At 38.7% G+C, this 21963-nt stretch overlaps 1 protein-coding gene across 2 annotated transcripts in view; it reads left to right on the forward strand.

Moving 5' to 3' along the window:
- The first annotated feature begins 12821 nt into the window (after positions 1 to 12821).
- LOC145978605 (limbic system-associated membrane protein-like) overlaps positions 12822 to 21963 on the forward strand; it is a 97023-nt gene continuing 87881 nt past the window's right edge. For both annotated transcript variants that reach the window (XM_083111325.1, XM_083111326.1), the window contains exon 1: positions 12822 to 12979. In XM_083111325.1, the coding sequence (XP_082967451.1) occupies positions 12934 to 12979 (46 nt within the window). In that variant the 5' untranslated portion in view covers positions 12822 to 12933. The remainder of the gene's footprint in view (positions 12980 to 21963) is intronic.

The raw sequence follows: 21963 nt of genomic DNA on the forward strand, positions 1-21963 counted from the left end.
AAGTGTATAGTGGTAATTCATTTTACTTCATTAGCAGGATTAAACACTTTGCTTAATACGTTGTAATAATCTGAGATTCATCTTCAGGACTTCTAACCCCACTGTTTCAAATTTATGTGGCGGCTGCTAATAAGGGATGATCCCCATCCCGAAATAAAATTCTGACTCTGACCTGCAATGATTCGAACTTTTAAAAACCTGTCATTTCGAGCTCGGAAAGGGATTTTTTTTATTATTCATAGGGAATTTCATTCTGAGCCAGGAACACAACAACAGAAGTTTGGCGCGTGAAACTGAATGCGTGTAGTCGTTGGCTTCGTGCTGTGCTTTGTGTTTATTATTTATTTAGGTGTTAGTGTTTGTCGTGATAGTGCTGTGTTAAAGGGTAATGGATGTGATACAAGATTTGCTGGTGAAACCTTTTGGAACAAGATCTTTTCAGGAGAAGTTGCAAATTGTTAATACAGGTAGGCCAGTGTCATCGCTTGAACTTATTTCTACACACAAAGACAAAATCGGGAATATGTGAGGCATTTTCGCAAGCAAATTATGACAAAACACCATGGTTGACAGGAAGTATAAGTGTTAATAAGCTTTGCATTTTTGTTCGCCGTGCTTACTTTTCGGGGCTGAAAAGAATGTATGGACGCGTGACTGTAATCTTTGCAACACTTGTGCCAAACATGAAAAATCCAAAAGTCACATAACTTCCTTTGTTAAGCTGCAATCTTTCGCCCAGACACGTATTGACGTGCAACTGGACAAACAGCGTGCTTTGGATGTAGTACGGCACAAGTAATCGGGTCCTGGAGTAAGTTGAATTTTGCACTTAAATTAATATTGCGGGTTTTTATTTCACTAGTGCACGTCTTTCATTTTTATATTTCACAGGCTGTTTTTTTATAGCTTTATAATACTGTCTTGTTTTATTATTTGAAATTCTACGCGTATAGTAAACTGCAATAACGAGAATTAATTGATTGTGATCGTAGCAATAAGACAAACATTCCGACACAATATTCCTAAATCCAATATGGAGCGTGACATAAATTGCACGGAAACTTTTGGAGTTTGAGGATCAAAAGGTCGGAGATTACCCACTCGTTAGAACCAGCATACGCCACTGTCTACGTGCAATGACGGGACCAAAACATACGTCAGATAGCTGTGTTCCTCCTTATTTCGTACGCCATTGATAACTGGAACACGTGACCTCGTCTTTGGTAGAGCAGAAGCCTGCTTGCTTGCCACCACCCTTTAGTTCAGTGACCTTCGCCCGTAGTCAGCAAGAGTGAATGACTCACCAGATACTTGTTGTCTGTGAGGCTACACAAGAATAGATATTTCGTTAGTGGCTGTAAGTATTGTTTCATCTGCAGTTATATCAGTTAACATTTCAATAGTTTCCTTCCTAATGGTTACGTTAGTGATAAACATGTAAATTAGTTCTCGAGAGTGAACGTTTTATCTATTTGAACGGGGGATTTTTATAGAGCCTGCATGTATTATTTTTTCCTGAAACAAGAAGAAATTCGAAGACGCAAAAAGAGTTGTATAAGAGTAGTTAACAAAAGGAAAAAAGAAGAAGAAAACGAAAATGTAAATGCTGAAATAATTTATGGTAGAGATCGAGTGAATAACATTTTGTCATGGGGCCTCCTCGATGGAGTAGTGATAACGTCGTCGCCTTGTAATCAGTGGATCCCGGGTTTGATACACGATGGATGCACATAGTGGTTAGTATCCCACTTTAAACTGAAGGTCGAGTCCAGATTAGCATATCTGTGCACCAAACCAAAACTAAGAAAGAAATTGTCACAGTGTAAGAAAATTTCATGTTCAACCAGATACGAAACAAAAGGGAATAATATATTGCAGGTTGGAGTTCACATCTGTAGCATCTAACCAGCACAATTATGAATCGCAACATATCGTATGAGATCCATTTTTATTATACATGTATGATAATATAAGAGAAGTAGAGGAAAGAGAAAACCAAGCGAAACAAGGACGCCTTCTCCAGAATTTCAAATCTCGTTACATAAGGTTCTGGGTTGGAGTCCCGAACAGGCATGACTTTCTTGTTCTTGCCCTTTTATCTGCTTCATTTCATCATAATTCATCGTTATGGTTTACCTGCAGTGGAAGAATAATGACAATAATTGCCAATACAAAGCCAATGACAAACAGAACAACTCGATTACGGAGGTGCCAAGAAGAAACGAGACTTGACAGTTTCTCCGTCTCTCGGTTTGTCGAATTGAAAATTGCTCTCCCGTTCTCGGTCTCGACTAGTTAAATATAGAAATCGAAAATGTATGTGAATGAATATACATGTATTTTATATATTCCGGTTTTGTAGGAGATTTCGTGAGAGATGAAATAAGTACTCTTCCATCGTATTTATTTTTATAATTTTTATTCCCTGTTCGATGATCGCGACGATAAGGACGAGTGACCATTACATGAAATTGATGATGAAATAGTCAAACACCCCCGACAAGGACGGTACTCAAACCCGGGAACTTTGGCGACGATATCGAATGTGAATCACTTAATGAGCTTGACCACCGAGCCTGCTTAATGTTGTTTCTGTCAGGTAATTCGTAATAATATCCCACATTCACTATCATTTGCTTCATAACTTATCTTATTGTTGTGATTAACCTGAATTCAAAGAATAAGTTGAAAGGCAAAAATGCAAGATTGAATGTCTCTGATGTTACTTCGTGCCGAATAATATGACGTGGTATTATGATATGAATTTATTAATCATATAATATGCCTATTCATTCCATTGATTGATCCCAATTGAGCACACAAAATATGCTATAATGTCCACTCCATGGAGGAGTGGTTAGCACAGCGCGCTACGATGCCATGGGTCCCTGGTTAGAATCTCGACTTGGGCGTGGGTGTCCTTGGTAAGTGTCCCTTCATCAATTTCATCATAGCATCACTCATCTTCATCGTCGCTATTTGCCAAAAGTGAAAGAATAGCAAATCTAAATAACAAACATCCAATCAAATCGAACATCTCTACCGATTTAATTCTATACGGTACCGAATTCCCACTTTATTACTGCATCTTAAGTCATTTTACAGCATCTCAATTGTTTTCCGATTCGAAAACATTTGGAATGTTGTTTTGTGCAGTTGATTGTGCATTGTTTCGTTGTTTGGATTGTTTAATTAACGTCGCATTAATTAGTTTTAGACCAATCGTGACGGGGGAAGCAAGAGCACAAAGAAAGCGAAAAAGACAAGGAAGAGACCACGGCTTTCTTTAAAGATAGCATCCCGTGAATACAACTCAAGTGACTGCAGAATATTATGAATAAAATTTGTAGCAATTTTCGCTTATCTCTTTCTCAAGGGGTTCCATTGTCTCTCTGATGTCGTAGTAGTAACGTCTTCGCCATGTAATGAAAGGCTTCCGAATTCAATACCAAGTAGAGAGGCATTTGGTTCGAATCCCATTTTAATCTGTAGGTCCAGTGCATGAACTAGACTTAAACAATTAACGTGTGGCATGTGGTCTGTGATGAGAACCATCATTTCAGCGAACCTTCTTGACAATGACTCTAATATCACTTGATAGAATAGTATTTCCTTACGAGTAGCTCTTGTCAAGAAACCAGTTCCTGAAATTTTCTTCTGGAGGCATCGTAGCACCCAGCTGTTTGTTGTGGCTGGGGCACGAGTCATGTGACTCATGCTATCAAAGCTCAATCCTTCCCGAGAAGTCAGAATCACCAGGCAAACTTAAGCGAATATTTTGTTATTTGGGTTGCATAAACAACAGGCTTTAAGACGTTACGAAATTCTACGTCCCGTGGCCCAGGTATTTTTTTCTAAGACTGTACAACGGTAGGGTCTTAACCACTACGATCACAGTTCATGTGGCTAGAAAAGTTTGTTTTAGGTCCACTTTGTGTACAGATAGGCCAACCGTGACTGAATCTACGGTGGAATCCGAACCTCTTCATTGTGGCTCCACAGTGTCATGAATCCTTGACCTTTCTGATTACAAGGATGTGTGAATATGTTTATTTTGGCATTCAAAGTGTATAAGTATTTTTAGTATCCCAGCAGTAGCGTAACAAACATGCCTTGCGTCCTTTTGGACCCATTTTCATAATTCTATCTGTCCACTCATTCTATCTTTTATTTTGGACCTAACAGCTTTTAAGCAGTTTTCTACATATACCTAGTCTGGCCATAAATACTGTTACAAACTTTGGGCTTGTTCTGTACATTCGGTAGTCAGGCTCATGGACCATGCTTGTGCTGAAGTTCACTCCTGAGCATTGTGTGCTCAGCTGTGAAAGAGCAAGCGTGTATCTTCTTGTGTTTAGCATGGAGTGGGGCGAATATGAAAACAGAGTAGCAGTAATTGCTCTGCATATGTTTGGGAAGTCACTCCCTGAGATTTTCCAGCTCCTAAAAATCCCGAAGATGAGCAAAAGATTTGTGTATCAGACAATCCAGAGATTCACTGATGCTGGTAGCATGAAAGATCGCCCAAGAGTTGGTCGACTTCACACCGTATGAACAGCGGCGGATGTTAAAGCAGTGATGGCTCGCATCCGCCGAAATCTCATCCGGAAGCAAGTGATAATGGCACAGGAGCTGAACATTTCACAACAATCAATGTTCAGGGTACTTAATGAAGACCTGGGATTTGGAGCTTACCGGTTGAGTACTGGAAATTTCCTGACGCCACAAGTGAAGAAGCAGAGGGAACTGAAATCGAGACAGCTCCTGCAGCGGTACGTTGCCAATGGGCATTGCAGGATTCTCTTCACTGATAAGAAATTGTTCACCACTGAATAGAGTTTTAACCGCCAAAATGCAAGGGTGTATGCTTCAAACTCTGGAGAAGTTTGTGAGAGAGTTCCCCAAAATCAGAGATGCCACCAGCCCTCCTCAGTCATGGTTTGGTGTTGGGGGGGGGGGGGGGGGAGCTGTGAGAGTTCCACCAGGCCTCATTTTTTGAGAAAAGGGCTTAAAAGCCGTGCGAAAGTGTATGTGGAAAGTGTCCTGGAACCTCTCGTGACACTGTTGAACCAAACAATGTTTCACAATGAATCCTGGATGTTCAAGAAATATTCTGCCCCAGCTCATAAGACAAGGATGACGCGACGGTGACTGGAGACCAGTGTACTCGATTTCATCTCCACTTTTGATTAGCCATCTGATAGCCATGATCTCAGTACCTTGGACTACAAACTCTGGCAAGAGCTAGAGGGGACTGTCTGCAAGACGAGGCACCCTATAATTGAAAGTTAAAATCGCTCCTTGATAGCAGCAGGGGCGGACTTTTCCATCAAGACCATGCGTGCTGTAATAGATGCCTGGCCAGGGAGACTTCGAGCCTGTGTGAGGGCGAAAATTGTACATTTTGAAAACTGATTGGTGCTATTTGTGTGTAATATATGTAAGTGTAACATACTAAAACAACATTTAAAAATCTGAAACCATATTAAATTTATTCCCAAAATAGTGTGTAACAGTACTTATGGCCAGACTAGGTAAAATGTACATAATTGCTATACATTAAAAATATCCGTCTTTCCCCTTATTTCACAGACATTAGAATCAAAAAGAAAAAAACGCTTCCCGGATGGCGCAGTGTTAGCATATCAAAAGGAAGAACGTTCCCCTTTACAATGTTACACCTTCTTAAAAATCTTAACAAAACAGCTTTTCAATATCAATCAATTGAGGGCCTCCCCGATGGCGCAGTGGTTGCGTCGTCGCCTTGTAATCAAGGGGTCCCGGGTTCGATACCCGGTGGTGGCACATAGTGGTTCGGATCCCACATTAAACTGTAGGTACAGTCCCGATTAGCCTTACTGTGCATAAAGTGGACTTTAAACACCAAATCAATCAATCAATTTACAACTATCTTTATGCATTCATCACTTCTCTATAATTGTTGAGCTGCAACAATCAGCCAAGAAATCAAGACCAAACATCAGTGGATAATTCTAGGCAGGGTATGATTGGAATTAGATTGTTGCAGGGGAGAAGCAGAGATTTACCAAGGTTCAGCTGACGGGCTGTAGACAGCGCCGCAGACAAGTACGTCGGAACGGTCTGACGTAATTAAGTTACGACAATTATCGTCTCCCTCATCCCTCCCTCGTGCGATCACATCCCATTCCGTCCTCACCCAAATACAAAGGCAAATGTCACAGAAAGAAGCCCCTTTTGTGTTTTCATTCCCGTCGTTATTGCAGCCCCTACAGTCGCTTTGGATGCAGAGTTGCCGCGTCTACCGCTGAAAAGCTTGGCGCTGGTAGATGCTTTTTTCCTACAAAATAATCTACCGTATTTGCAGTAGATTTTCAGCACAGTAAATGCTAAGTTTTGATGTTATAGACAGTGACTGAAAATTAAATAATGATGGTATTGAGATGAGGTCAGTGACGTATACCGAGTCCCAGATCTGGGCTATCTCACCATGTCACGTGGTCCTAGGCTATGAATAGAAATAAATTTACCAACTCCTAAGAAATTAGGTTGCCAACTCTTAAGAAATCAGGTTGCCAACTCATAAGAAATCAGGTTACCAATGCGTAGGAAATCAGGTTGCCAACCCATAAGAAATCTGTTTGCCAACTCATAGGAAATCAGGTTGCCAACTCAAAGGAAATCAGGTTGCCAACTCATACGAAATCAGGTTGCCAACTCCAGGATCAGCATCATCATCTCACTGGTATGAATAATAATATTTACAATTTCTGATCGATTTTTCTCCTGAATTTTATTCTCTGGACTTCAGGCTTCGTAGATAGCCTCTAGCTAGATGAGACAGGACTTGGTACTCGTGTGTATCTAGCTCTCGGTCTCGAATCACCTGTGATTTTGTATTTGATACTTGATATTTAGTACCTTTTGTTATCGTCGCCTTTCTTCCACTTTTGGATAATCGCGACGATGAGGATGAGTGATATGATGACATTGATTCAATAACACTCACAAACGACATCCATCCCCAGGCGCAGCGCGCAGTGTTAACCGTGTCGATGAGTTGTAAACGTTGGTATCGTTCTCGTACCGAGTTGTATATGCATCGTCAGGGGTTCAATGTTCGAATCCTGGCCTGGGCATGGATGTTTGTGAGTGTCCATTCATCAATTTCATCATATCATCAGTCATCCTCATCGTCGCAATTAGCCACAAGTGGAAGAAAAGCGACTAAATAACGAAAATCGAATCAAATTCAGTAAATGCCTCGTATCATCGGAGTGAACATTATAAGATTTGTAGTCGTCACAATAAACTCTCCTAGCGAGAATTTTCTGTGCGAGACAATTAATCAATATTCATTAAACCATCGACAGAAACAAAACTTACATTACAATGTAATACAATTACAAATTGCTTACACATAAATACACATGCAATAAAGCATATTATGATCATATTTGTTTTCAAACAAAGTACCTATAATGAGGATTTCATTTAATCGATCATACATATTTTCTTCATGTTTCTTGTTATATATTTAATAATTGAAACATAAATTCAATTAATATAAAAGTAGATTTCATCATAGATATTCAGAGAATATTTTTTTACTAACCGTGTACTATTTTGATCGTCAATTTAGTAGAGGAAACGATTGATTGATTGATTGATTGAATTACTTTATTTTACTTCGCTTCTAGTGCAACTTTTGGCTAATTTGCGAAGATGAGTATGAGTGATGATATGATAAAATTGATGAATGGACACTCACTAACATCCATGCCAGTGCCGGGATTCGAACCCTAGACCCCTGGAGTCGTAGCGCGATGTGCTAACCACTCTGCCACGAGGGCCGGCAGTAGAGGAAACGGACGGGAACAAATAGCCTAACCCAGAAATAATTAGGGCCTCCCCAATGGCGCAGTGGTAGCGTTGTCGCCTTGTAATCCAGGAGTCCCGGGTTCGATTCTTGGTGGAGGCACATAGTAGTTCGGATCCCACTTTAAACTGTAGGTCCAGTCCCGATTACCCTTCCTGTGCATAAAGTGGTCTTAAAACACCAAATCAATCAATCAAACCGGAAAACAACACAAATGTTTTTTGAGCCAGATTGTGCGGAATGGTATAGTGAATAATATATTAAAAATCCGTCATCTAAATGTTTGGCGAAAATCTGCCATCTTGAAAAATGACGGCAAATATTCACCTTAAAAATAAAAAAATAATAATATCTCGAAAATGGTGCATTGTACACAAAACGTGAAGATAACCAAAATGAAAGAGCAGAAAATTTGCTAAATTATGGTTTTTGTTTGATAGAGCTACCATAAATATTAATAGAATTAGAAAGATTCAAATATTTTGTATGATTTTTAGAATTAGCGCACGAGTTGGTTTCGAACACAAAAAACAGCAAGTATTGAAGAAACTATGTAATCTACGCCCTAAAGTCACTGAATCAAATTCATAGCTTATGATTTTCTCTAGAGATTGGTTTTTATTTTGTGCCTTTAGAGTCAGGGGATGAGGAGATATGTAGTTTTATGCAGTCATGTGTTTCCCTAAAATGTACGTGTTCAATTCCTTATGATTAGAGCCCCGAAGTTTGGCAAAATGCCTCTTTTTATCTACTGCATATATTGATAAAATTTTTCCGGATATACGTTTTTTACGTTGTTTCTAATGTTTTAGAAGCCTTTTCATTTTGCCTATTTTGCCTATTTAAGACCCCACTGCCTATTTTTAATTATAATGCCTTTTTTTGCCTTTTTCAATGAAATTGGACCATTTTTTTTTAAAAAAATGTGTATATTAATTATTTTTCTCCCAAAAAACGTTGTTGGCATTTATTTTTGTTCCTTTTATTATGCAAATAATTTTCGCCTTATTTAAGTAATATTGAACTCACGCATGTTTCAACATTGCTGAAGGAGAAAAGTGTGAGAAAAAAGTATTTCATGCTGAGTTAGGATATTGCCTTTCGGGTAACATTTCCTTGTGCATGATTGACTGCTGAAAGCCTTGTGCAGAACATCTGCACAATTACGTCATCACGTCCAGCGTCCGTGTCAGGAGGTTATTGACAAGAAACAGCACTAATTCCCAAGGGCCTTTGCATGGGGATTCCAAAATCAAGTTCTCTATCTTTAGTTTAGTTCTGCACTTTGGAGGGAAAGGATCGTGTAGTTGTCATCATGCCGAAATTTAGTGTGCCATTAAGTGGTAAGTTACATGGTTACGTGCGTGAATTTGGTGAAAATTGAAATCCTCTTCCCATTGTAGATTTTAACATTTTGCCAGAAATTGTAGATAAAAGTAAGCGACTTCCAAATGTGCCTTTTTTCGGTTTATTTTGCCTTTTTTTAATTTTTAGTGCCTATTTTCCACATTATAAATGCCTTTTTGCCTGCCTATTTTAACGAAAATAAATGCCTGAACTTCCGGGCTCTACTTATGATATTCGTGAGAACGCATTCGTGGCAGAAAAACAACGTAATATAAACTAAAACAAATCCAATCAATCCCGAAAAGCCACAGCCAGAGGCACAGGGGGCCATTTCATAGTTTATGCAGCACTCTTCATGCTACTTGAAGAAGCAAAGTACATTGCAAATTAACATATTTCTGAGATACGTTCAATAATCCTTGGCCTGCTCAATTCAGAAGCAGACGCCAATGTAAGTTCAAGCTATTTGAGGTGCTGAAAAGTTTTGATCTACTACACTTGGTTCAACTCTGAAAGATAACAGGACACTGCTGCTCTGTGGCTGCAATACATTAGGATGCTCGATACTCTTCAGAATTTCATGAAAGCCGAGAGTATTGGGAAGTGAAGTTACATCTTCATTCAGTTACACTATATGTTCTCCTTTGCTGCATCAGGGGCAATAACTGCGCTTCAAGTACACGTCTGTATGTAGAGGAAATGATGAAACTTAACATGTTAGCACCAGGTAGATATCTACGAAAAATTCTGCAATGGATTCTAAGGCAAAGTGACCGATTTAGAACCGTATTTTACCGTATCATATTAGTTCAAGACAGTGGAGGCGGTTAGGGGTGGGGGCCATGGGGAGCAGTGTTGCCGCCCCATACACACTTTTTGTCCACGCACTATGGTCTCTTTATGGTAAGTCTTCTATACCAGTGGATTTGACCCAAAATCATATGCCCTAATTCCATTTTCAATACGATTCTTTCTAATGACAGTAATAGAAAGTAAACTGTTCTTGCCTCCCTTCCCCCTCTCTCACGAAAGACAACTGCTCGCCGCTTGCATACATTGTTAAACAACAAAAACAACATGTAACAAACACAAGTGAAGGAAACACTACAGAAAACAATATATTACGTTCTCACGAATATAAGGAATTAAACACGTACATTTTAGGGAAACACATGATTGCATTAACCTACATATCTCCTCAACCCCTGACTCTAAAGGCACGAAATAAAAAACAATCTCTAGAGAAAATCATAAGCTATGAATTTGGTTCAGTGACCTTAGGACGTAAATTACATAGTTTCTTCAATATTTGCTGTTTTTTGTGTCGAAAACCAACTCGTACGCTAATTCTAAAAATTATAGAAAATATTTGAATCTTTCTAATTCAATTTATGTTAGCTCCATGAAACAAACATCATAATTTAGCAAATTTTCTGCTCTTTCATTTTGGTTATCTTCCCTTTTTGTATACAATGCACCGTTTTCAAGATACTATTATTTTTTTTAAGGTGAATTTTTTCCGCCATGTTTCAAGATGGCGGATTTTCCCCAAACATTTAGACGGCGGATTTTTAATATATAATTCACTATACCATTCCACACAATCTGGCAAAAAAAAAAAAAAAACATTTGTGTTGCAATTATTTCCTCTACTAAATTGTTTTTAGACATGCGCGTTCGTAAATTCACGATAAGTCAGAAATCAACGTCATAATACGTGTGCTCCACACAGCCTCGTGAGGCCAAGGCTGATTAGAGATTCAAAAGACCAAAAAACAAGGCAATGTGCGAAGGGGCGATTCCATCTGCTGTCCACAAGTACCTGACAAAAAAAGATGCATGGCATTCGCTGGCTCTTGCCATGTGTAGATTAAGGAGGAAGGCAGGGGCGACTTCCCCCAACTGACGGCTAAAATTAAGCAATCTTCTTCTCCTTGAAGTCTAAAAATTAACCGATCTCCACGGGGAATCTAGGGACACTGATCACCCCGAAACGTTCTCGTACCCAACAAAATTTTTCGTGGCTTAGAGAAACATTTACTTTAATTTTTAAAAAAATATTCGAATTATTTTTTTTTTGGTAAATTTTGCATGTAGATCAGTCACAATCGATTTATTTTTTTAGTTATTGCACTAGTTGAGGAGACTAATGATATATAAATATAATATATTTAGAAACTGCTAAATATAAGAGAAACTGTATTGTATTCTATGTGTGTGGTCAATATTCGTATTATTTAATGAATATTATTTATTCGTAGAAAACAGTATATAATTTATAAGCCATGTTATAAGTTTATAAGTTAATACTCTTACATATATACTCAAATTTGCCTCCACAAAACACAATCCAACCTAGCTGCGCCCCTGGATGTAGCTCAAATCGTCTAAAAATAACCACTTTCCCTCGAAATATATAAAAACTAAACATAAATCGCCGATTAATATAGAATTAATGGAATTCGTGACCTCTAAAATGAAGTGATTGCTCACGGAGACGTGTAAAGCTCAAAAGAATTGCTTGAGAGAGAGAAAGAGAAACAGAGTAAAAGATAGGAGAAATGAGAAAAACGCAATAAGTCTGAGAAAAAGGAAAGGAAGATATTAATACGAAAGATAATGAGTAAGATAGAGAGAGAGAAAGAAACTAGAGGTAGAATGAGAGGAAAGAAAGAGAATGGGTCAGAGAAGAAGGGGAAAGACAAAATAGAAGAGGTAAAACGAGAGAGAAAAGAAATAGAATGAGTCAGAGAGAGTGTGTGTGTGAGAGAGAGAGAGAGAGATGAAAGAAAAGGAAAGAAACAACGATAACGAAAGAGAGAGGGAGAAAGAGAGAAATAAAGGAAGACAGAAAACAATGACGAGTTCGAGAGACAACAGGAAAGAACAAGAAAAATAAATAGATGACTCGTGGAGAGAAAGAGAGGAAAAGAGAGAATGAGAGGAAAAAGAAAGATAATGGCTCAGAGAAAGAGAGAAAGAGAAAGAAGAAAGGTGAAGAAGAAATAGACAAAGTCAAAGATATAGGAATGAAAGAACAGGAAGGGAACAAGGAGATATGGTAACAAAAAGTGAAGAGAGAGAGAGATGAAAAGAAGTAAAACAATAACGAAAGAGGAAGAAAGGGGAAAGGAAAGAAAAGGAGAGATAAATATCCATACAGAGACTACCTGAAAATATTCTGTCCCAAGGATTTTCCAGAATTTTCTACCGGCGAAAGGGGATCGGGGGACGTCGTTTCCAGGGGAGTGTAAAGGAATATTTAGCGTCAAAATGAGCATAATTTGGACTTTGTGAACAATTTTAGGGGGTGTTGGGATAAATTACTGCCACGTCAACTCTTGAGGTGGCCTCAGAGGATTTTTTCTAGCGAAGCCAATTTGTCAGAAATGTGTCAATTTTTCTGTACAGGCTGTCATGCAACATCCATTGGTACCACATCTCATACAGAAGCTTGGCACACTGACCTTGTAGGTTATTGGAGAGCTGTGTGGAGTTCTTTTCAACCAACGCTCCGACGTTTTTTTTCCCTCTTCCCCATCCTCTATTCTTTCCTACTTCTGCTCCCACCGCCATTGGCGCCTGCCACCCTCAGCATTGCGAACGGAATCAACAGGAAGACTTCGCCGAACAGATCCCATCGGTGCGTTACGAAAGCATTGCCACAGTTCGCTTCGCAGTTTCCTGTGCGTTGTGCGTGAGAGAGGACTACGCAATTCTCGGTCGTGATGGAAACTACGCTGAGACGGATTATCTTTGTCGTCTTGCTCGAAGGTAAGGAAGTTTCCTGTTTCTTCTGAAGGTTTGGGCATGTTGTTTTTTTACCATCAATGGCACTGTGGCCGAGCATGGTCTCGCCAACGAAGGTTACTGGTTCGAGTCCTGCATAGGCGGCGCCAAGGGGTGGGAGAGGAGTGTTTGCACGCTCCCTTCCACACCCACAAATTTATTTTCAAGAATTATAATAATTTTAATGTAGACCTCCACAGCGCGCTACGACGCCAGTGGTTCCGAGTTCGAATTCCTGCCTGGCCATGGCTGTTCTTTATAATATCACCTAGAATTACTAACAGCAGTCATTTTCACCGTAATGTTTTATTGGACTTGTGAAGTAAGGAAAATATCTTCCGAAAAGTTGTGTATTTGGTTTTCTACTACAAAGTTTTGACTTCACTGCTGTAGAAGGTAACAGTCTTAGCGTAATAAATTTCGTTCCGAGGTGATACTTCAGATGCGTGAAGAGATATGGTAGTTGCATTTACTCAAGCATATGATAGACTTCAGTCGACATCCGTGACGGGAGTGGTTATCACAGCGCGCTACAACGCCAGAGGTCTCGGGTTCGAATCCTGGCCTGGGTACAGATGTTCTTTGTGAGTGTCCCTTATCAGTTTCATTATATCATCACTCATCCTCATCTTCGCGATTAGCCAAACGTTACAGAAAAGCTACGCTAAATAGAGGGCCTCCGCGATAGCATAGTGGTAACGTTGTCGCCCTGTAATCAAGGGGTCTCGGGCTCGATACCTGGTGGAGGCACGTAGTAGCTCGGATCCCACTTTAAACTGCAGATGCAGTCCTTATTAGCCTTATTGTGCATAAAGTGGACTTAAAATACAAACTCACAGATACGCTAAATAACAGTAACACAAATAGAAAGATAAACTTCATTGATTGGTTGTTTTGATTTATTTTACTTCGCTTTTCTGCCATTTGTGGCTAATCGCAAAGATGGCGATGAGTGATGAGATTATGAAATTGATGAAGGGACACTCACAATGAACACCCATACCCAAGCCTTGATGAGAACTCGGGGCACGCTGTGCTAACCACTCCACCACAGAGGCCGGCACAAAGATAGATGTCAGCTTAAACTTGGAATTAAGATTGCCGCAACAAATTGAAGAAAATAAGTGACGCAGTTGTGTTTCATTTGATTTCTGAAGGGTGTAATGCTCTTGTTCTCTTCTGAGGAGAGTAACCTGCCTTGGCTCGATCTGTTTCTAGTTTTCGTTACCCACTCAGGCAAATAAGATGCATTACACTTTAAAAACTAACAAAAACGGTTCAATCGAATTAAAAGACATAGAATAACTACCATAATCTTTACCATGGATATTAGGGAAAAACTCAGTTATTTTCTCTCAATGATACCCAGACGTTCAGTTTAAAAATATATATAAAAAACTATTTATTTATATGTACAAAGAATTACATATGAAATAACCCCCACGTAAAAAATGACTTGATCCTCTTTAATTACAACGCTGTAATATATATATGAGAGAGGTTTGTACGCTGACCTAGACCAGCAGTACTAGTTCAAAAATGTATCTAACTTGTCACTAGCATACATGACATGTTTCTCTAATTCCCTCCCTTTCTTGTTTATAATGAAAATTGCCTCGCAAAAATAGACTAAACTTGATTGAAATTACAACTAGTTATGCGCCTTTCTTGAAATTATATAAAAACAAAACTGTGATGATTCTTTTTCCACCCTGTCACAGTCCCTATAATCCCAGATTTAAAAAAAAGCGGACACCTTGACAGTGTTGAATCTACAAATTGAAACTAATAATTTCGCGCAACAAGGTACTTGGCTTGTCACCAACGGATAGACATATACTTGAAATTAAACGCGTCGCTTAATCCCCTCGGATGCGACGTTTCTCACAAATGTCCACCGAAAACTAAGCGTTGGCTTGTCACCAAACGAATCATCTATGTATTTCAATGAAAGCAAATGGTTGATCCGTGACCGCTAGTCATTTGACTAGCCCAGCCACTCTACCGGCACCGAGAGAACCTTCCAAAGGTCTCCTTTTGCCCAAAAAACGTAAGAATGCCAACCCCCGTTACTCAATCGGTTCTCTTGTATAGGCGATTCGAAAAAAACAGTAAACGGAACTTTTTTCAACCCCCTTCAGGTTAAAAGAACCAGATTTTGAAACTAACAACTTTCTGCTAGCTGGCTTTCACCGTCATGTAGACCAGCCCTACAGCAGGTTACATTGGAAACTGCATATAAAGAAGTACAGCTGTCACTAAAAAAATAACATTAAACAAACACAAAAACAAACAAAAAAAGGATATTGTAGTGATTCTATCATTACAAGGGAAATATACTATAGAATATGTTACTCAAGATTTTAATAAGCAATGGAAGCTGACAAAATGACCGGAAATAGTAATTCTATGGAGAAGGGAAAATCCTCTCAATCGCTCGAAATTACTTTCTATGTTTTACATCTAAACTACATTTCAAGAAATGTCTCTATCAAGATGAAGTATCCGGGTATAATCTTTGAAATAAATTAATTGATCGTTTCCGTAATGTTAGTGTCAATGAAAGTGGTTCCTTGCTGCGCACTTTACGTTGATATAACATAATGGCTTCAGCTGTCATTGTTGAAAGAACAATTGCAGAATCGGACGCTGGTAATCACAAGTAACTAGACTTAAACGTTGATACAATGTTTATAGCTGCTCTAGACGGAAAAAAGCCGAAGCGATATCGTTACTTAAGGGTATCATGTGACCCATTTTCTTCATTGAGTAGCCCTTCTTTGATCTGACGTCACGGCGTCATTTCTTTTAAGGGGACCCTTCCGCTTCTTAACATTGTTTCAACACATTAAGTCTCCCCTCTAATTTTCTTACGTCACTGAAAATGTTGCTCCCTCACTCTCAGGAAGTGTTGCTCGTTTGCGAAAAAAAGTAACTGAAGCGAAAGAGTGCAAATTGCAAAGGTTTCTGTGTTAGAGCAATGGGTCTCAACGTGGATACCATCAATATTCGTACCGTGAATACCATCTTTGTTAATGTTTGAGTTTTGGCTTTGTCCATCTTTTTTACATAATAGATTAAATGAAATTTTGAAAATATATTTTAGAATACTAATGAGAAGAGAATTGATTGATTGATTGAGTTGGTGTTTTAAGTCCATTTTATGCACAGTAAGGTTAATCGGGACTGGACCTATAGTTTAAAGTGAGATCCGAACCACTATGAACCTCCACCGAGTATCGAACCAGGGACCCCTTTGATTACAAGGCGTGAGAAAAGAAATTCAAATTAGATGCCTGGCTCTTCGTGAACATGATAAAACTACAAAACTGTAGAATAAATTGTTCACAAATGAGATGCTTGTGATCTTTAAGTGGAGTTTGAGTTTTTAATTTAAGTCCACTTTATGCACAGGAAGGCTAATCGTGACTGGATCTACAGATTATAGTGGGAATTCGAATCACTTGTGCCCACACTGAGTAACGAACCCAGGACCTCTTGACTACAAGGCGGTGACGTTACCACTACGCCATCGGGGAGGCCCGATCTTTAAGAGGAGTAATCTTACGAGACAAAATTAGATTTGAAGATATCCGAAATAAATGGAAGGTCGAAGCAGTGATGGAAGACATTATAAAATATCAGTGGAATCAGCATGTTCTTAGGATTCCAGATAGCCGTTTGCCTTGAAAATTAATAAATTACAGGCCGAAAGGAAAAAAAATGTAGATGACCATATCGCCGATGGAATGATTAATTGTTGTAGTCGCAGAACGGGCTTTGGTTACCCAGACCTGCAAGAGGAATGACAAGTCCACCCTAGCACAGATACGCTAACCGGGACTGGGCCCACAGTTTAAAGTGGTATCCGAAGCACTATGTGTCTATCAAACCCGGAACCCTTTGATAACAAGTCGACGACATTACCACTACGTCATCGGGGAGACCTTATCTTTGTTAATGCATATAGCAGTTGTAAATTACTTTAATATTTGTTATGCTACGTTTAATATGCGAATAAATTCTCGAAACTACACTTAAAACTCAATAAATTGAATCCTAAAAGTTTAGTTGTTCCGCTCATCACAGTCTTCCTTCAACCGTTGGACAGTATTATGTACCCAAATGGAAGTTTTCGTTGTCCTTTTCATTTAATTTTTGGTCAATACGTTCTCACTTTTTGACATTCACCCCCCCCCCTTTTTCCAGCTTTAGTTTACTCCTTAACTCTTTTATTTCCACTGATATTTTAATTATATTTTCACAGCATATTGTGTGATATTGCTCTTCATATGAATCTTAGTGTGTATCATTCTATGTTGCTATTTCATCATACCATCCTCATCTTCGCGGTTAGCAAAAAGTGGCAGAAAAATGAAGTACAAGGACTAATATCTAAGTGTTCTGATTCTATAACATACGCCTATCATCAAGAAATACTGTATTTTGTACCCTCTTTTTTGCGTTGCGGCACGACGTATAAATAACGAAAAGAGAAGTGAATGATTGATCTTATCAAGGAGGCTTGGTCTGACTTCCTCTCTTTTTGTTTAAATTCTGCTTCGATGAATGCTAAAAAATGGCGTTACGGTTCGTGCCTGCGTAATTTCAAGGTGATTTGTCCTCATACCGTTTCTGTTCTATGCCTAGTGCGCTTGTAACAACAGACAGAAACAAATCGGAAAAATGGAATTTAACATAAATATTTGTATCATATTTTATCCTTAGGCAGTTCCTATACACAACATATTATGAGGTAATACACGTGTACAAATTACCTAACATTAACGTTCACTTAAAATACAGGGATAGCACTTAGATGAATGTCAGTTAACGATTATATAATTAATTAAGTTTTTGCAGTATATTGCCGGATGTTTCAATAAATTTGATATCATTTCGTAATGTACAAATGTAACGACCGCCATGTTAGGCAGATTTCAGTTGTATATTGGCATTTATCTTATTCGTATACTTTCAAGTTAAGAACTTTTATTAAATTATTTATACTTAATTGTTTTTATAATTCATGTATATATTTACGTTTTATCTTATGTTATAATATTATTCGCGTATTTTTGCAACATTTAATACTAATATATGCAAAGTTTTCATTGTTTTTCAAGCACAAGTTAAATACATTTCTTCTTAATATCGAGTTTTGTTCAACAATGTACAAGATTGAAGTAATTTATCTTCGTTATAAACTAAATCTTTATTTAATCATTTTTATGTGCAAGAGCAAATATGATTTATTTGATAAAATTAGTTTTGTTATTTCTATATAGTATAATATTGTAATATTATAGCAAAGTATTTCTCCCTCGTTTTCAATAAAATATCGTATTCCTATTGGCTGTTTATGTTAGGAGTGGGGGAACCACGCTTCGTGTTCTTGGCGATGTAAAAACTTCCACGTTGGCATTTTTAATTGTTGCCAACCTGAACTTTAGCTTACTATCGCTAATTAACATTGATGTGTTACATAAATTATCAGTTTTTCTTGTGCTATTTTATGTTATGAGTTTGTATTGTAAGTTAGAACAATCTGTTATGCTGCGCCTCGCGCTTGAGGTAGCAGTTGAGGTCTTGCTATTAACGGTGAAGGCGGTGCGCGGATTCTGTCGTGATAAATAAGTTACTCATCACTGCCTACAAGCGAGCAGGACCCAACACATTATATTTTTGGCTTGTGCGAATAAGTATGTACGCGCGCGATTCGTGATTAAAGATTTTGGACATTTTAATTATAAAGTATTTGGAATTTTATTTACTGTCACGTGTCGCAATTCGGTGGTTACCTTCCTGGAGGAAGGGCGGATCGTCTTAATCCCGATCCCTGGGTGAGAACTGGTGCTCCCAACTGACCAGCCGGAGCAAGGAGCGGTTTGTTGCCAATTCGCAACTCCATACCCTGGAGTTACTTACGAGTGGTGGCCCGTTGCATTGTTTTGTGGCCCCGCAACTTGGGGCATTGCTTTGCATTTTGTGTAGCCGCAACGTGGCGTTTCGTTGCACAAACGTTACCAATTCTGGTGCAAATGATCTGAAAATTTAACATTATGTGTAGAAACACCCCAAAAGTCAATGTGTAATGTGGCATGAAGACAACTTTGATGCACGTCTTGTTTTTAGTGATTAGGCCACATTCCACACGAATGGCAAAGTCAACAAGCATAATGTTCTCGCATTTGGGGCGAACAAAATCCCCATGCCACACTCGAGCAACTGAGAGACTCACCAAAAGTGGTTGTCTTCTGTGCCATCTCCAAGGATCATCTTCACGGCCGTTTTTCTTTGCGGGAAACGTTACCGGCGATGATTATCTGCAAATGCTTCAGACATGGCTCATGAATACACTCATTCCAAACAAACATGAACACTTCATTTTGCAACAGGACGGGGCGCCACCCCATTGTAAGCTCACTGTGCGGGCGGATCTCAATGAAACACTGCCAGGGCGATGGATCGGGTGTGCTAGTCATGAAGATAGTGTGCTCTTGAAATGGCCACCACGTTCACCTGTCCTAATTCCTTGTGATTCTCTGGTGCTATGTGAAGGGCCTCCCCCTCTTCCTACAAGCCCAGAGGAATTCCAGCAGAGAATCGCCGCCGCACTGAAGATTGTTACATGTTAAAGTGCTCTTGAAATGGCCACCACGTTCACCTGTCCTAATTCCTTGTGATTCTCTGGTGCTATGTGAAGGGCCTCCCCCTCTTCCTACAAGCCCAGAGGAATTCCAGCAGAGAATCGCCGCCGCACTGAAGATTGTTACATGTTAAAGTGTCTTTAGATGAGCTACCGACTTGACGTGTGCCGTGTCACAGGTGGTGCGCATATTGAACACTTGTGAACAATCTTTAGTGACATCCACATATCTTTGAATTTCTTATTCAATATTTTATGCATAAATCTTATTCAGTTGAACATTACACCTGTGTAGTTTCCTTTACCTTGACTGTGTAGTTACTGAGATACTTACATCTGTAATGATATATATTTTTTAAAACACACTGTATTGTCTTTAGACTAAAATTTGCAAGCAACAATTCGAGCCTTACTTAAGCCCCTATCACACGGAACTGGATTTCTAGTAGGAATGCCCTAGTTGGCGCTGAACTAACTTTCTAGATAGCAATCATGGCCGCCTGGCTGACTGCTTGCTGGTTTGGAGGAATAGGACATGTTCTAATTGATACTTGCTTTCCTCGTCTGGATTCTGTGGAACAGCCAATCAGAGCAAAGTTTCGCCATGTGAAGATAATCTGTGAGTGTGCAAAGGAGCACTTTTGTCTGTGGTTTCCGAGTGTTACTCCAGCAATGTATAACGTATACAACATGAAAGGCGCGTTGAGTTACACCATCTATGCTGAGTGCACGGTGTTTACATTTGAAACAACTAAAATATTCTTCCATACGTGTACAGTAAACGTTGTAAAGTATGTATTTAAGCAGCGCCATTGTTTTGTACCTAATAAGGTTTTATACGAAACGCTATTCCTCTCGGTTGAATAGTTATCGGCTTTTAAAAATGTGAAGTGATACATTGTTTACATCTCACGCGGCCGCCATTACAACTTCCCTCGTATGGGAACAAAAGTCTATCGAAGAGTAAGCTGATAAGTATCGTGTGAGGCGAAAACTAGCAAAACTAGCCAGTCCAGCGCCAACTAGGGCATACCTACTGGAAATCCAGTTCCGTGTGATGCGGGCTTTAGATATTCGTACTCCACATTTCTTTATATAGCTATTCTGTTTGACAAACGAAACTAAGACAAGTGTATGGGACTAGTGAGTCGATATGTCACAAATATTACAGTAGATTAAATGCCTCCCAGAATTTGGGTCTTCGACTGTTCCGCGGTGTCATTTTCATAATGAATTTGTATATCCGTACCAAGGACGTATTTCGGGGGTCAGGGGGTCTGGACCCCTCCGAAAGACTTATCAAGTACAAAAATTAAATAATGAAAAATATATTCGTCTAGCATTTGTTGTATAATTTCCTCTGAATTTATCGAAAGACAAGGATTATATTGGGATCATACGGCTTTGAAGAACAGAAAGGACGTATTTAGGGGGTCCGGACCACCCCCTCCCCACCTGAAAGACATATTAAGTACGAAAATCAAATAATTAAAATATACTCGTTTAGCATTTGTTGTATAATTTCCTCTGAGCTTATTGGAAGTCAAGGATTATATTGGGATCATACGTCTTTGAAGGACAAGAAGGACGTATTTAGCGGAGTCCAGCGGCCCGGACCCGCCGAAAGACTTACTAAGTACTTACATTAAGTAATGAAAATATTAGCATTTGTTGCATAATCGATGGTTATTAATTCCCTCTTAACTTTTTAGAAGGCAAGGATTATATTGGGATCATACGGCTTTAAATGTCGTTACAAAGAAGATTTATGTACACTACTACTTAAAATAATATGCATTAAATATTAATCAGAAACTTACTTTTCTTCAACTACATGTAACATCATTTTTGTTATTCGATAAATATTCAATTCTTCATCTATTTGACATTAATTTTATTTCCAGGGCACTTGCTTTTATGTAAATTATTCCGATCTTAACTACAGGTAAGCTATGTAATGAATATGCGCTGTTATATCTCTATTCTTATACAGTCTTTATTCGTATTCGTGTAATATTAATACAATATTAATTTATGTATTGTAATTAGTATTAATTAGATTTAATGTAATTATTTTAAATCAAACATTATTATTATTATTATTATTATTATTATTATTATTATTATTATTATTATTATTATTATTATTCCTGAGACACTTGGTTCGGACCCCCCGAAACATATTCTAGATACGTGCCTGATCCGTACACATAAATTATGTTGTTCTCTGCTTTAGTTGTACAGTAATAAACTTAATGATATCAACTGAAGGACGAAAAGTAGACTTGAAGAATTTTCTTTCCGAAAGTTTAGTTTACAA

The sequence above is a fragment of the Lepisma saccharinum genome, chromosome 25 (assembly GCF_977018435.1).
Source record: "Lepisma saccharinum chromosome 25, izLepSacc3.1, whole genome shotgun sequence".
Taxonomy (NCBI): Eukaryota; Metazoa; Arthropoda; class Insecta; order Zygentoma; family Lepismatidae; genus Lepisma; species Lepisma saccharinum.